Here is a 16,662-nt window from a genome sequence, read left to right on the forward strand (position 1 = left end):
TGGCCTCATCTGACCCCCTGCCCTTGCAGGAGGCCCTGCACGCCAGCTCCCTGGAAGCACAGGCTGACGGCCCTGCGGACTGCGGCCCGGACGTGGGGGAGCCCGATGGGAAGACCCCCACCAGACAGGCGTCCCTGGGGGACTCCCTGCGGTCCCCTCCCCGCTCCCCCAGGCCCGCCAGCGTCCGAGCCCGAAAGCACGCTTTTGGACAGACCTGCCTCTCCTCCAGCCAGCTGCAGGCCCCGGCGGGCGGGGAGGCGGCAGAGGCCCCGGACCCCGCCGACGAGGAGGTCAGCCACATCACCAGCTCGGCCCGGAGCCCCTCGCCCGAAGCCCGCGGGGTGGCGGCCGGCAAGCCGGACCTGTGCCGGCTCTATGGCACGGACGCTCAGGGCCTCCTGGACCAGCCCGGCCGGGCAGACCCGCACCGGCGGCCCCCAGTGGAGCAGGGGGGAGGGGACGGCCGCCCGGAGCCCGGCGAGGCGAAGGCCCAGGCCCTGGAGTCCGAGCCGGCCCTGGGGTCACGCCGGAAGAAGAAGATGAGCCCCCCCTGCATCTCCATAGACCCCCCCGTGGAGGACGAGGGCGCGGCCTGGCCCCCGGCGGCCGAGGGCGGCAGCACCACGTTGCGGCGCAGAACCCCGTCCTGCGAGCCCGGCGAGGGCTCGGGGGCGGACCCTGCCAGCAAGGGGGAGCGCTGGGGCCAGGTCCCCTGCCGGGCGGAGCACCTGACCATCCCCAGCTTTGCCTTCGAGCCGCTGGACGTGGGGGGCCCCAGCGGGGACCTGTTCCTGGACAGTGGCCACCGGGCGGCCCCGGAGCCCAGAGCTTCCTCGGGGGCCGCAGCGCCGGCCGAACCTCAAAACACGGAGTCTCCCATGCCCTTCGGCGACCCCCCAGAGAAGGGATGGGGGCTGTACCTCAACGTCCCCGAGAGCCCCCCAAAGAGAGCAGGGACCCCCCCGGCCAGCCCCACGCCCGGCGACAGTGCAGATGAGTCTGTGTAGCTGGGGACAGGTGCCTCGCGGGCTTGGCGCTGGGGCTGGGGTGGTGGCCCCGGGCTTGGCACTGGGGTTGGGGTCCGCTGGGGTGGTGGCCCCGGGCAGGGCCGTGCATGGACCCCGGCTCGGGCCCCACGTCGGGCAGAGGAGCCGGGAGGACAGACGTCTGCCCAGAGAGAGGGAGACAGGTGCTGCTCTGGGCGAAAGGAATAAGGTTGGCTCCTCAGACTGGGGGCCTGTCGGTTCAGGTTTGGTTTTTACGAGTTTGGCCACCGTGGTCAGACTGCGGGCAGCCTGGTCAGCAAGCAGTCCCTTCGCGAGCGAGGACCAGGGACAAGGACCAGAAAACAGCCAGAGGGAGAAGGTAGAGGCTGCCCAGCAGAGTCCCGCCCTCACATCCACTTCCTTCCATCGGGAACTCACGCTTGTGCCCCTTGTGCCCCCCGGGTGGCTGCCCCGTCACCAAGGCCCCCGCAGCCGTGCCTCACCATCCTTCACAGTCTGAGCTCCTGTCCATTCATCCTGCCCTTTGCCATCGCTGTCTCTCCATCTCCCCTTCCTGGACCCCCCCCCACCCCTCCCCGCCATTCTGTCCAGAAAACGCCCATGGACTCTGGCCTCTGTGAAATGCCGAATCCCCAGGGGACGGGAGCCAAGACCCCTTGTCCAGCCCCTCCTTCGGCCGTCCTGGGGTCCGGGCAGAGCCGTCCCCACGGGTCCCCTCTGTTTCACTTTGTTTCTCTTACCAATTCAGGTTCAAGTTGCAATAATCCGATGCAGAAAATTCAGCTTCTGACGTTTGAGGGGATGGGGGGCAGAGCAAACAGAATAAACATTAACTTATTTAAAGAACAAGTGGGTGGCCCTCGGCACCTCAGTCCCGCCTGAGAGGGCAGACAGCTGGAGGGGGACCGCCAGCCCAGTAGAGTGGAACAGTCCTCTCCTGAGCACCTGCCTGCTGGTGTCTGTGTTCCCCCCTCGGGCAGATCCATGGTCGGGAAGTTCTGGAAACGCTGAGCTCATCATAGCAACAGAGCACGCTGCCTTCATGCTGGAGAAGTTGTTGCCAGAGCTGCTGACAGGGAAGGGTGCTGGGGGGGTCCCCACGGGGAGAGCTTTCCAGCGGGGCAGTCGGCTTAGGATTGCAGAAGGCACCTCACTCTTGCCGTCTCCCTGCCCTGGAGTCCTTGACCCCTTGCCCCACATCCTGCTTGCTACAGCCCCATGACCCCTTTCCTTGTTTTCAAAGCCTGATTGGGGATATCAGGAAATCCAAGCTCAAGGCTCAGTGTGGCAGAAACATCGGAAACCTCATGACCAAGGTCACCAACCCACCCTCCCCACATCCGTCTCGCAGTCCCATGGTCACCAACTGACCTAACGGACACAGCATAGCTGCCCAGCTTGGGGCACCCCTATCTGACCATCTTGTCTGGCCAGGGCCTGATGACTGAGCTGCAGAGGGGCCTCTGGGAGGGACTGCACTTTCCCAGTCCCAGCCCCCTGCCCAGCTCCTAGTCACAGGCCTGGGTTGTAGGCGCCTCTGTGTCACTGACCCCCTTGTAGGTGTGCGGGAAGCCAAGGTGCATGGAGGGGGAGAGTGAGGATGTGTCGCAAAGGTGCCTGGATCACATTGCACTGACAACAGACAGGGATGGCAGTGGCACCATCTCTTGCACTGACCCCGTCACAGGAACATACCTGTGAGGGCACACTTTTAAGGAAAGAGGCGAACTGCCCTTCTGTCCAGCTCGGGGAAGGCAGTGGAGCCCTGGCCAGCTCTCCCAGGCTCTGAAGGCCTGATGTCACCCAGTCTGGGGGTTGGGATCTGGGCCTAGTAGGCCCCAGGTTCTCTGTGCTTCCTGGACACCCAGGGCCTTCCCTGGTCACCACATGATGGGCCTTCAGGGCCTTCACCTGTTTTAGCTCATTTGTCTCCAGCACTGAGAACCCTCATTCCATCGGCACCCCATACATGGTTTCCTGCAGGACCCCCACAGCCCCAGATGGCAGGCCTGTGCTCCAGCAAGAAACTCCGATCACCATGGGTGTGGCCCCTCGACGACTCTGAAGGGACTCGGTTCTGTGCCCATTTTCCAGGAGAGCACAGGGAGGGGTGGTTCTCCAGAAAATGACTCGCTCCCCAGGGGTGGCTCGCCTGGACCTGGGGTGCAGGTCACCATCAGCCGGTGACCGTGGGCCTGCACGGAGCGCCCTCAGGAGGACCCATGTGGGCACAGAGGAAGGGCTGCCCCCTCGCAGCCCCCTTGGCCCAGCGGAAGGCCTGCTGAGCCTCCCTGATAAGCCAGCACTCACTGTGTCTGTCACTGCCGCTGGCTGAGCGCCTGGAGATCCCAGGGCCAGACAAGGGGAAGCGGGGTGCCCAACCTCCTCCCTGCTCCCCCAGTGTGGGGGTCTCTGCCCCAGCCCCCCCATGTCCCTTTCCTTCCTTGTACCCCCCTCCGGAGGAGCCCTTGTCCCTCAGTGTCCCCAGCACAGCCTGTGCTGGGAAACTTGTGCCAGGTGAGCAATCCAGGGAGCTCAGCCCACCAATCACAGGCAGCCCCGAGAGTGTGGGGCAGAGAGGGAGGCGGGAGGGCGGTGGCCGGCCCCTCTGCTCTCACCCTGAGGAAGGGCAGAATTCTGGCTGCGATCAGATGGTTAAGGGTGACAGGGAAGGAGGAGGTGTGCTCCCCACCACGGTGTCCACAGAGGGGAGGCTCAGGTGAGTGGGCAGAAGCCTGCCAAGTCTGCACCATGGGCAGTGGAGCTCGGGCATGGACGCTGTGCCCAGGAAACAAGCCGCACGCACAGCAGCCAGAGGCACAGACCAGCTGTCCCGGGACCTGAGCGGTGTCAGGAAGTTCGCTCAGCGACCTCTTATCCAAGAGGCAGACGCATTGGACGAGGGCCTGGGGCTGTCAGTGTTGCAGGCGGACACCTGCCCCCTGACGAGTCCCCGATGTCCACATGTGTGTGTGCAGTGCGGCCTGAGGTTGTGGGCAGGGCTGGGGAGGGCGGGCACTGCGTGGTCGGAGGGCCCCAGGGTGTGGGGCCAATGGTCTATCTACATTGTGATCCCGATGCTGGGTTCCTGGCTGCCCCTAGAATCATCCTGGTTCATAGGTCAATGATCAACCGCTGAGCCGCTCTGGCTGGGCTAGAGTCGTCTTTTAAATGCTCTGTGTTGCTTTCTGTGTCCTGAATTCCCATGACCGCTCCCCGAGGAGACAAGCCCCAGGCACCAGGGCTGAGGAGGGGGTGTCCCCGCAGCCAGGACAGTGCTCAGGGCCGGGTCCCCACAGTGACACACAGTGGCTGCGTGGCTGCCCCTGGAGCCCTCCCTCCCCCTCGGTGAGGCCCACAGGGGGACACACGGCCACAACCACATGTGCTCTTCACACACTTTAATGAGGGGCAGTGCCCACCACCTGCCCCCTGGGCTGAGGAGGGGTTGGCTGGTGGAGCTCGGGACAGGGAGCAGGGAGGTGGAAAGGGCAGACACTGGGCAGGAAGCAGTGGTCTGGGGCAGGAGGGGGCTGGATTCTCCTCGGCCCCAGGTGGCAGCCCGAGGGAGGGGCTCAGCGCTCCTTGGGGACGTGCTGGTGGATCCAGTCCAGGAAGGAGGTGACGCGGGTGTAGATGCCGGGCTTGTTGGGTTCGCCACAGCCGAAACCCCAGCTGACCACACCCGCCTGCATCCAGGTGCCATTGACCTTGCAGACCAGGGGCCCTCCAGAGTCTCCCTGGGGAAGAGAGGGGTCAGCAAGGGGCTGCAGAGGCTGAGGGGGGGGGGGCCTCGGGGGAGGACACAGCGCACCTGGCAGGAGTCCTTATTCGTGGTCCCGGCACAGATCATGTTCTTACGGACGATCCGGACGTTGTCCCCCGTGTAGAGGCCAGCGTGGTATTCGGAGTCACATTCACTGTTTTCCACGATGGGGACCTTCACCTGCTTCAGGGGGTACGGCGGGGGGAGGGGCACTGGAGGCGGGAGGAGAGCATTCAGCACCAGGGAGGAGGCCAGCACTGCCCCAGCCTGCTGTCAGCACCCCTCCCCCAAGGGAAACCCAGAGTTGGGTCCTGGGTGTGACTGTTCCCCACTCCCCCAAGCCCTCCAAAGGTGCCTGACACTCACCTCCTGAATTCACATTACCCCAGCCTGTCACCCAACAGGGGGTGCCCGGGGGGAAGGTCTCCGAGGCAGGGGGCAGAGCCACCCGCTGGAATTTGCAGGAAACCCTCACGGGCTCCTCCAGCTCCAGCAGGGCGATGTCTGCCCCGTTCTCGGCGGTGAAGTAGTTGGGGTGCACGATGACCCTGTTGACGGGCAGCAGCTTGTCCCGGTAATAGAGGTGCTGCTCCCGCAGCTGCACCCTCAGGAATGAAGGGTCTGTGATGTCCCTGGAGGGAGGGGCACCTACTCAGGGGACTGAGCGGCCTCCTGTCCACCCAGGCAGGAGTGGGGATGCAGTCCCAGGCCCAACCCACCCACCAGGCCCCAGGGGCACTCACGGTCCCACGCAGTGTGCGGCGGTCAGCACCCACTGGGGGTGGATGAGGGAGCCCCCGCAGAAGTGTATCCAGTACTGGTATCTGAGTCTCAGGCTCACCTGCCAGGGCCACTTGTTTCCAGGGGCCTCCTGCCCCCCCACGATGCCCCCTCTCTCCAGGTCCTGGCTCTGGGCTGGGGCAGGAAACACACTCAGGGCAGCACAGGACACAGCCCGGCCCCTGAGCCCACACAAACCTGGGAGTCTGTGAGCCCACCACCCCTTGTGGAGCCTGTGGGGGGAGGGGGAGGAGCAGGGACAGGGCTGAGCAGGATCAGGACTCACCAGGGGCCGCGTGGCCCTGGCTCAGCAGGAGGGGCAGTGCCAGCACCAGCAGACTCAGCATCTGGAAGGAGCCAGGAGGGGCTGCTTGACCCAGGGGGGCTGAGCCCGGCGTGGGTCTGCAGGGTGTGGGGCAGATGGAGTTGAGGACCCCGGGATGAGGGGTCAGTGCAGACCCGGAGTCTGAGGTCCTGCTGCTCCAGATGTGAGGCTCAGCTACTCAGTGCACTAACCCCAGGTGGTGGGGTCTGCTGGGGTGCTTACCTTGACCAGTTGCTGCTGCTATTGCCCCAGCCCACTCTCCCCTCCCATTTATCCTTCCAGATGGGGTGGGGGTCAGAGGAGGGTTGCTGGATTCTCCAATCCGGGGTGGAGAAAGTGGATGATTCAGACCAAGGCTTCCATGTGACCTATACCCCCACCAGCAGGCACCCATCTGGTGTCACATGAGGAGGGCACACAGCCAAGTAGAGGCCAAGCCACCATCACTCCACCCCGAGGTGGGCCCGGCCTTCCTGGACTCTGGAGGCTGAGATGCCTAGTCCAGTCCGAGGGCGGGGGGTAGGCGGGGGGCTCTAGCATCCATGCGTATGTCCTCTCTGTGTGTCAGGCCTCCCCAATCCTGCCATGGACTCAGAGCTGGACATTTGAGCGTACCTCTCTGTCAGCCAGCTGAGCCCTGGCACGGACAAAGCTCCCCTTCCAGCTGCTGGGGTTACATTCCTCTCCTCTGCCAGGGGCAGTGAGAAGCCCTCCACCAGGCCTCCAGGCACAGCTGCGCCAGGAACCATGGTGCTGTCCGGCTATGCAACCAGCCGCACCCACCCCCGCCTGTTTCCCCAAGAGGAATGGTGTCTGAGGGCCACCCTCAGAGAAGCAGGGAGGCGCCCATGGGACAGTGGCACTTACCCTGGTCACTCCTCTCCACCCCTCTGTATTCACAGGACTCAGCCCTCCCCCCTCACCGCCAGGGAGGGGCTGGCAGACTCCCTGTGAGCTCTGGGAGGGAACAGCCCCGCGTCCTCACCCTGCTGCCCCCCAGGCCCCAGGATGGCAGATTCCATTCCAACATCCATGTCCGGACGCCACCTGAGCAGTTCTGCTGATCACAGTGGAGTCTATTTGGGATCTGAGTGCCATTATCCTGGGACAGGCAGAGGGAAGTGACAGTGAGATAACAAGTCCTTATGCCAGTTCCCCCTGGCCACTCCCCCAACCAGGCCCCACTACTCCTGGTCCCCGGTTCATCCATCCCACCTCCTCACTCTCCCCTCGGCCTACTGGTCACAGGGGCCCAGCCAGCCTCCCCGCTCATGGCATTCCAGAACTGCCTGCATTCCCCACTCCATCCAGGTCACCATCAGGGAAGAGGTGGGAACAAGAACCATCGACTGACACAGGCAGAGGGTTCCCAGAGCTCACACAGGGCATGGGCTGCTTCATGTTCCTCCCAGCCAATTTTTATTTGAGTTGCTTGCTTTCTTATTGTGGAGGAGTACGAGTTCTTTATTTGTACAAGAGGCCCACGACATGAAATTCCTGCATAGTGGGGTGTCCCTCAGCCCAGGCTGCACCCTCTCTAATTTGGGACCACTTGAAGGATGTCCAAACCGTCAGTGTAGGCCAGATCCCACAGGCAGTCAGACATCCCTCTCACAATCCAGGACTGCTGGATCCCAACCACTCACCTGTCTCTGCCTGATTGCCCCTAACCACTTCTGTCTGCCAGCCTGATCACCCGCTAACTGCCCTCCCCTATCAGCCTGGTTACCCCTAATTGCCCTCCCCTGGCAGTCTGATCCCCCCCCACAACTGCCCTCCCATGCAGGATTGTGTGTCTCCTAACTGTCCTCCCCTGCAGGCCTTGGCCCCCCACAACTGCCCTGCTCTGCTGTCCTGGTCATTCCAAACTGCCCTGCTCTGCTGGCCTGGTCATCCCAAACTGCCCTCCTCTGCTGGCCTCGTCACCACCCCTAACTGCCCTCCCCTGTAGGCCTGGTTCCCCCAACTGCCCTCCCCTGCTGCTGTAGTCCCCACCATCTACCCTCCCCTGGAGGCTTGAGTTCCTTCTAACTTTCCTCCCCTACAGGCCTAGTACCCCCAAATTAACCTCCCCTGCTGGCCCAGTCACCCCCAACTCCCCTTCCTTGATGGCCTGGCCTCCACCAACTGCCCCCAACTGCTCTCCCCTGCTGGCCATCTTGTGGTGGCCATCTTGTGTGCACATGGGGGCAACCACCTTGTGTCTTAGAGTGATGGTCAATTTGCATATTATTCTTTTATTAGATAGGATAACAGTCCTTTATCGGATATGTGTTTTACAAAGAATTTCTCCCACTCAGGCTTATCTTTTCATTCTATTAACAGTATCTCTCACAAAGCAGAAGTTTCCCATTTTTATGAAGTGCAACTTAATTTTTTTTCATGGATCATGTCTTGGGTGGTGTATCTAATCTTATCATCACGTACTGGCTTTGGCAACACACATACTAGTACCAACCCTCATCACCAAACCCAAGGCCATCTAGATTTTCTTCTATATTATCTTCTAGAAGTGTTATAGTTTTGCATTTTACACTCAGGTTTATGGCCCATTTTGTATTAATCTTTGTGAAAGGTCTGTGTCAAGATTCACTTTGGCAGGTAGCTATTTAGTGGTTACTCTTGGTTGAAAATACTCTCTTTTCCCCATGGAATTGCCTTTACTTTTTTGTCAAAGGCCATTTGACTATTTGTATGGGTCATTTTAGTCTATTGATTTATGTGTCTCTTCTTTCATCAATATTATTACAGCTCTGTAGTAAGTCTTGAAGTTAGTCCTCCAATTTTGTTTTTTGTCTTCAACATCATGTTGGCTTTGCCCAAGCCAGGTGTTCAATTGGTTGGAGCATTGTCCCTTACACAAAAAGGTGGCAGGCTTGATTCGGATCAGGGCACATACCTATGTTTTGGGTTTGATCCCCAGTCGGGGCCCATATGGGAGACAACCGATCCATGTTTCTCTCTCACATCAATGTTTCTCTCTCTCCCTTCTTCCTTTTTTCTAAAAAATAAAATCAACAACAACATATCTCGAATGAGGACTAAAAATTGTATATCAAGTTGGCTTTTCTGTGTCCTTTGTCCTTCTACATAAACTTTAGAATCGGCTTGTTGACATCCACAAAATAACTTACCAGGGTTTTGATTGGGGTTGTATAGAATCTCTGATCAAGATGGGAAGATACGACATCTTAATAATATTGTCTTTCTGTCTATGAACATGGATATCTCTCCACTCATTTAGATCTTTGATTTCTTTCATCAGAGTTATGTAGGTAGATCTTGTACATATTTTGTTAAATTATTCTTAAGCACTTTATTTTGGGGATGCTAAAGTGAAAAGTATTGATTTTAATTTCAACTTTCAATTTTCCATTATTGGTATATAGCAGTATATAACAATCTATACTAATAAAAGGGTAATATGCAAATTGGTCAGTACGTCCTTACAGTAACAACCGAACCAGCAGGCTGCATGCAGTGACCAGGCCACAGGGGGGGTCAATGAGGGACAACCAAACAACTGAACAGCAGGCTGCATGGGATGACCAGGCTGGCAGGGGGCAGTTGGGTGCAACCAGGCCAGCAGAGGGGGTAGTTGGGGGCAATCAGACTGGCAGGGGGCAGCAGTGAGGGGTGACCAGGTCAACAGAGGTGGTTAGTGAGGGGTGACCAGGCCAGCAGGGTAGGGGAAGTTGGGAGCAACCTGGCTGGCAGAAGGGGACAATGGAGGGAGACCAGGCTGGCAGAGGTGGGCAGTGAGGGGTAACCAGGCTGGCAGGGGAGGGCAGTTAGGGAGGACCAGACTGGAAGAGGGGAGCAGTGAAGGGTGACCAGGTTGGCACGGAGGGCAGTTGGGGGTGACCAGGCCAGTTAATGGGCAGTTGGGGATGACTAGGCCAGCAGAGGGGTACAGTGAGGGGCAACCAGGCTGGCAGGGGGAAGTAGGGGCAACCAGGTTAGTGGGGGAGGGGGAGCAGTGAGGGCTATCATGATGGCAGGAGGGGGGAAGTTGGGGGTGACAAGACCTGTGGGGGGGCAGTTAGGGGTGATCAGGCAGGTAGGCAGGTGAGCAGTTAGAAGCCAATGTCCCAGATTGTGAGAGGGATGTATGACTGCTGGTTTAGACCCAATCCCTGGGATGGGGCCTATACAGGCAGTTGGACATCCCCTGAGGGGTCCAAGATTGGAGAGGGTGCAGGCTGGGCTGAGGGGACTACCCCCCACTCCCCACGCACAAATTTTGTACATCAGGCCTCTAGCTGAGTTAATATTAACTTTATATCCTGCAACCTAAAAGCCTGGAGTTGTCCCTGGAGGAAAAAGTCATTAAAGTATGGGATTCCCCCCTCCAAGCCTGGGACCCCAGAGTGTTTACCTCTCAAGCTGCCCATGATCAGTGCCCAGCAATTAGCCAATTAGCCTGTTCTGACCAGGATCTGCTGCAGCTTATGTGCGTGAGCAGTGTTCTCTGTCCCATCTCTCCAGTTTGGGGACTGGCTTGCCCTTTGACCTAGATTCTCTGATGGGTCTTCATTTGACTTTCAGTTTGTTCTGCATTTTTTTAAAAAGTTATTTTTTATTGATTTCTGAGAGGAAGGGAAAGGGAGGAGAGAGATGGAAAAATCAATGATGAGAGAGAATCATGGATCAGCTGCCTCCTGCACACCCCCTAGTGGGGATTGAGTCTGAAACCCAGACATGTGCCCTGACCTCCTGGTTCATAGGTCAGCGCTCAACTACTGAGCCACACCGGCAGGACTGCATTTTCTTGTGAGGGTAGGAGTAACAACTTTCAAACTCTACATGTCAGAGCAGATGGGGGGAGGAGGAGAGAGAAAGGTGGGCAAATGTTGATTTACATAATACAAATAAATAATATGATAAAAATAAATAATAATATAAGAATAAACTCTGTGTTCTGTATATTCACACCTGTAAACCTACTTTTGTCCACCCCTGTGTGTAATCACATGCGTTTTGTTTGTTTGTTTGTTTTGTCTTTGTTAATCCTCACCTGAGGATATTTTTCCATTGATTTTTAGAGAATGGGGGGCAGAGTGACAGAGAGAAACATCGAAGTGAGACACATCGATTGGTTGACTCCTGCATGCACCCCAACCAGGGCCAGGGAACATGCAACCAGGCTACGTGCCCTTGACCAGAATCAAACCCAGGACCCTTTAGTCCACTGGCCGACGCTATATCCACTGAGCCAAAATGGCGAGGGCTGCATGTTTTTTAATTGAGATAAAACTAACATACACGGAATTCACAGGACTTGAGAGCCCAGTTTGATTAGGTTTGGATATTGTAATATTTATATAACCACCGCCCCAAACAAGATCTATAACGTTTCCATTATCTGAAGTAGTTTCCTCGTGTCTTCTTCAAGCCAAGGATTTACCCTCCTCCCCAAGGGCAGCCGCCGCTGTGATTTTTATCACCGTCGGTTAGTTTTGTGGTTTCAGAACTTCACACGAAAGGGGTCATACATGCTGCGCCTTAGTGCTTTAGCTTGGGGAAACAATTCTGAGATTCATTCAGGTTGTTCTGTGGTTTGTACTTCATTCCCTGTTTACTGCTGAGAAGGATCCATAATGAAGATGTTCTCCTGTTTTGTTCTATAAACTTAGTGCTAGCACCACATTTCACATACACCCATCTCGAGGTAATTTGTTTGTGTGTCGTGAGTAAGGCCAGACATCTACCCACCCGGCGCCATTTATTAGAGAGGCCGCCAGTTACACGTTCAATGTCGGTGGCAATATTGTCATAAAACAAATGACCCTGTAATTTCTGGATTTATACCTAGGCTCTGATTCATCCCTTTTATCTCTGTATACATCTTGCCCCAACACTGCATTGTCTTAATTATTAAAATTTGAAAGGATGAGTTCTTCATAGTTGTTCTTTTTCCTCTAGAATTCAGTGGTTCTCAACCTTTCCAATGCCTCAACTCTTTAATACAGTTCCTCCTGCTATGGTGACCCCCAACCATAAAATTATTTTCCTTGCTACTTCATAACTATAATTTTGCTACTGTTATGAATCGTAATGTAAATATCTGTGTTTTCCGATGGTCTTAGGTGACCCTGATAGCGGTAACAGATCAACCGCTGCTGTAGAGCCTAAGACCATCGGAAAACACAGATATTTACATTACACAGACTCTGGGGGGACCAGCCACAGGGAAGGGGGGGCACAAGCCGTGCTCTGTGGAAGGCTCCAGAAACAAACCTGCACACGATGAGCCTGGCACCCACCCTTGTGGGTCACACGCTGAGACCTGGTGACGTGGTAGAAAGCGGCAGCAGTCAGAGAGAGCGGTAACAGAAGAGGGAGCTGTTTAGATCAATGAAGCAAAAGTCCAGAAAGAGACCCACACATTAATGATCAATTATCTTCAAGCCAGGGAAGGGCTGGCTTTCTTTACCGATGTTTCTGAATGATTGTGTAATCTGTGTGCGTGTGGGGGTGTGGGGGGAGAACATGAGTGTTGCCACACTTGCCTCCTAACATACATAATTTAATTCACCGGGGAGCATAGATTTAACTGTAGACATTAAAACTATAAAAACATCCAGGAGCAGCCGAAGCAGAAAATCTTCCCAACCTGGAGGAAGGCGGAGGGGACTCCAAAGAGAAAATAACTGATAAATGGGACTTGATCAAAACTTAACGCTTATCCTCTGAGTAACACCGTGAACATAATAAACATACAACCCACTACCGGGAGACAAAGCTTTGTAATGCATGTACCTGGCAAAGGACTGTATCCACATTTCTGAAGGAAGGAAGGAAGGTAGGGAGGGAGAGAAGAAAAAGAAAAGGAACTCTTGCAGCTCACTAAGAGGACACCCAACCCCATTAAAAAGGGGCACAGGCATGTGCCGATCCTTTATCACAGAAGCAGTTCGAATGACCCAGAAGCACATGACAAGAGGCTCATCTTGCTAACTCATCAGGAAACTGCAGACCAGGAGGTCGCTGCCACACCTCCTGTGCCCCCTGTCCTCCACCTCTGAGCACTAGCTGGAATGTCAGGCCTCCCCACTCTCCTCCCTCTCCCTCCCTTTCCTTCTGAATGGAGCGCTAAAGCCTGGCGTGGGGAAGGGTAGGTAGGCCTCTGGTTGGGTTGGTGCTGGGGGCTGCTCTGCCCATGTGGGGTCAGAGTCCATGGGGTGGGGGGGCGGGATTGACCAAAAAGATGATGCATAAGGACAGAAACCAAGTATCACATGCCGGAGAACGCAGGCCAATACAAAGAGGAAACAGCTGGAATAAACTGGTTTCGGATTGGGGAAAGCTCGCATTTCAATATAGATATAGAACTATAAAGGTGTGGGGGCATGTATATGTGTGCATGTATGTGCACTCTTGCCTGCCAAATGCATGTGTACGTGTGTGAGTACATGTGTGCCCTTACACACATTCTCTGGCTCGGTCCCAGAGCAATCAGCAGCCTCTTGGATCTGAGTACCATTTGCCCCTGAGAGGAGCTTGGCCACCGGAGAGGTGACGGAGCTGGAAAGGAGAGGGGCCGGGAAGAAGCTTGTGCAAGGACATACTCAGGAGAGATGCAGAGAGACCTCCACAGAAACACGTCACCAGTCATGTGCCCACACCTGTGTCTGCAGCAGCCCAGGCAGGAAGTAAGCAGAAGTTCATCAACAGCTGAAAGGAGAAGCACCCTATCCGTTCCTGTGAAGAGATACCACCTGGCAATAACAGGAAACAGATGCAGGTGACAGGGCCTCCACCTGAATTACAAATGCATGGAACGAGCCCACGGGAGGGCGTGTGGCTGGCCTGAGCCACTGGGGAACGCGTGGCGACCATAAGACTAAAAGCACAGGGACTGCACGCAGCACGACGCTCTGATTGACAGAGTTAATTCCCACAGGGGTGCAGGGTGACCTTCCGGTACTGCTTCGACGGCAGTGAGCAGTGAGGTGACTGCACGGAGGTGTTGGGGGCTGGGCCCTCCCTGTTGGGGAGGAGGTTGGGGCAAGCATGGAGGAGGCAAGAGTGACCTCTGTGGTGATGTATTAGAGCTGGAGACACAAGTTCGAAGTCTTGATTAGCTTATAATAATAAAGATACATAAGAAGATGTTTATTCATCTATGTCTATACACCAGTCAGTGCACACACATTTCCTTGTTCTCTCAGCTGAGGGCATAGATGCAAGGACACCCCAGAGCAACCAGCACACCAGTGAAGCCCAGGCTCGGGTTTCTAACAGCATCTCCAAAACAAGGAACCGGGTCCTTGGAGAATGGCTGATTCTGGGACTGAGGCAGCAAATGTTCAAGAAGAGCCAGGTGTCTGAGAAGCTGTCACAGCCCAGAGGACCCTAAGGAGACACGACGGTTAGATGTCCTTGGGGCCTGGATGGAATCCTGGGACAGAAAGAGGAAGGGCATCCGAATGAACCAGGGATTATGGTCAGTATAGGGTATCCTATGGGTCATTAATCATAACAAACAACTCATACCATTATTAGATGTTACTAATAGAGGAAGTTGGGTGCAGGCTACAAATCTAAACCTGGTCTAAAATTTAAAAGTGTATTTCTATAAAAGAAATGCAGGCCTAGAGGCCCAGGCCCAAGAGCCTGGCAGAGACAGGTCAAGCCCTGTGCAGAGTGGCCTCGGCTGCCCCCTGATCCCGTGGTCTCCCCACAGATCAGACAGACACATCACAGTTGCCCAGCCTGGGGCAGCCCTTCCTAACCGTCCCCTGTGCTGCCAGAACCGGATCACTGAGCTGATTAGGGGACTCTGGGAGGGGCCAGGACTTCCTGTCCCCCCAGCTATCTCCCAGTCACAGGATGAGTTGGAGGTCATTGTAGGTCAGTGATCTCCTCTTAGATCTGGAGGAACTGAGACATGAGGAGGGTTTTGCTTGATGATCCAGGACCAGTCTTCTTAGGGTGCAGACCTGTCTCCTTCCCATCACCCCCTGCCAAGAGCTTCAGCTCTGAAGTGGGTGCTCCACATTGACCCTGATGATGACAAGGATGGCAATGGCACCACCTGTCCAGGCCTCTGAGGGCCTGATGTGGCCCAGTTTAGGAGGTGGGGTGGGTCTGCAGCAACACAGGTCATCCGCCTCTTGGACCACCCAGTGCCATCTAGACCCCTACAGGAAGGGAGATGGGCCCTCACCTGTCCCACCCCAGTTAGCCTCCAGTGTTGGGACCCTCTCTCCCCCCCTGGCAGCCCATTGTGCTTGGGAGGCAGAAGGATGGCCCTTCCAAGATGTCCTCATCCTCACCCCTGCACCTGTGCCTGTGCCGGTGGGCTCACGGGACAGAGGCTTTTGTGGACATGACTAAGGGTGATGTCCTTGAGACAGGAGAATTCCCTAGGCTAGGGGTGTCGAACTCAATCAGAGAAGGGGCCAAAATCTAAAATCCAGCCTAAATCGCGGGCCGAATGGTTTACTGAACAGTCATAAACTGTCATTGTGATGGAAACGCAGCGGAGAGCAGTGATGACAGCGTGGTGTGGGCCACATTGCAAGGCCTGGCGGGACGGATTTGGCCCGCGGGCCTTGTGTTTGACACATGTGCCCTAGGCTGTCCGAATGCACCCAGTGTCCTCAGGTGAGTCCTTAAAATCACAGGCTCTTCCCAGCAGTGGGCAGGAGATGGAGGGTGTCGGAGAGATGCTCCTGGCGGCCTTTGAAGATGGAGGACATGCCAGGAGCTGAAGCACTTGGGGGCCTCTAGAAGCTGAAAGAGTCCAGGAACTGATTCTCCCCTGGAGCCTCCGGGAGGAATGCAGCCCTGTCCACACCTGGGCTTTAGCTCCTGAGACCCAGGACATGCCTCTGACCGAAGAATCAAGAGAAAATAATGTGTCATTCTAGCCCCGACTTTGTGGTAATTCCAAACCCAGATGATATCCCTGAAATATTTACCCAATATTTAAGAAAGAAAGAATAGCAAACCTACATAATCTATCCCAGTTGGAGAGAACACTGCCAAACTCCTTTGTGTAAGGCCAGGATTACCCTCATACCAAAATTAGTCAAAGACATTACATAGAAGGTAACTACAGACGAATATCCCTCATCAGCATAAACATGAGAATCCTCAACAAGATATTAGCAGATTGAATCAGGAGCCATATAGATGGGATCTAGATAACACATTGTGACCCAGAGAAGTTTACATAAGAAAACCAGAGATATTATATGAGAAGAAAACTACAGACCAGTGTCCCTCCTAGAGCGAGCCACCAAAATCCTTAATCCAACTTTGGTGAATTGAGTTCCTCCAAATATGGAGAGGCTGACACATCACGGTCAAGTGTAATTCATTCCAGGAATGCAAAATTGGTTTAACACGGGAAAATTAATCCATGTAATTCATCATATTGACAAACTATAAAAGTATAGCTATTGTCTTATGCTTACAGGCAGAAATTTTCTTTTTTACACAACTCAACACCCATTTTAATCGAACAGAAATTCTCAGCAAATTAATCAAGAGTGTGGTATAGTTATTTCTGTTGAATTAAAATGGGTGTTCATTTGTGTAAAAGAATTTTTTTGCCTCTAAGCATAAGACAATAGCTGTTCTTTTATAGTTTGTCAATATGATGAATTACGAGGATTGATTTTCACACGTTAAACCACCTTTGCATTCCAGGAATGACCTATACTTCTTTGGGAAAATCGGAGCCTGAACCCAACCTCACATCGTATCCACGGCCTGGGTCAGCTCAGGTTGTGGACAGCTGGGAAGAACATCACTCACAAACTGCAAATCAA

At 55.3% G+C, this 16,662-nt stretch overlaps 2 protein-coding genes across 4 annotated transcripts in view; one reads left to right on the top strand and one right to left on the bottom strand.

Annotated features, from left to right (window-relative positions):
- Positions 1-1,856, top strand: part of CACNA1H (calcium voltage-gated channel subunit alpha1 H) — a 63,826-nt gene extending 61,970 nt beyond the window's left edge. For all 3 annotated transcript variants that reach the window (XM_045570352.1, XM_045570353.1, XM_045570354.1), the window contains one exon: positions 30-1,856. In XM_045570352.1, the coding sequence (XP_045426308.1) occupies positions 30-1,007 (978 nt within the window). In that variant the 3' untranslated portion in view covers positions 1,008-1,856. The remainder of the gene's footprint in view (positions 1-29) is intronic.
- Positions 1,857-4,393: 2,537 nt separating this feature from the next.
- LOC118731556 (tryptase beta-2) lies at positions 4,394-6,164 on the bottom strand. Its single transcript, XM_036460209.2, has 6 exons — positions 6,013-6,164; positions 5,840-5,900; positions 5,517-5,688; positions 5,140-5,405; positions 4,822-4,985; positions 4,394-4,747 (listed from the first exon to the last, which is right to left on the bottom strand). The coding sequence occupies exons 2-6, from the start codon at positions 5,898-5,900 to the stop codon at positions 4,583-4,585; spliced, it is 828 nt and encodes a 275-aa protein (XP_036316102.1). The 5' UTR covers positions 6,013-6,164; the 3' UTR covers positions 4,394-4,582.
- Between the last annotated feature and the right edge of the window lie 10,498 nt (positions 6,165-16,662).

This window comes from Pipistrellus kuhlii, unplaced genomic scaffold, assembly GCF_014108245.1.
Source record: "Pipistrellus kuhlii isolate mPipKuh1 unplaced genomic scaffold, mPipKuh1.p scaffold_m20_p_31, whole genome shotgun sequence".
Lineage (NCBI taxonomy): Eukaryota > Metazoa > Chordata > Mammalia > Chiroptera > Vespertilionidae > Pipistrellus > Pipistrellus kuhlii.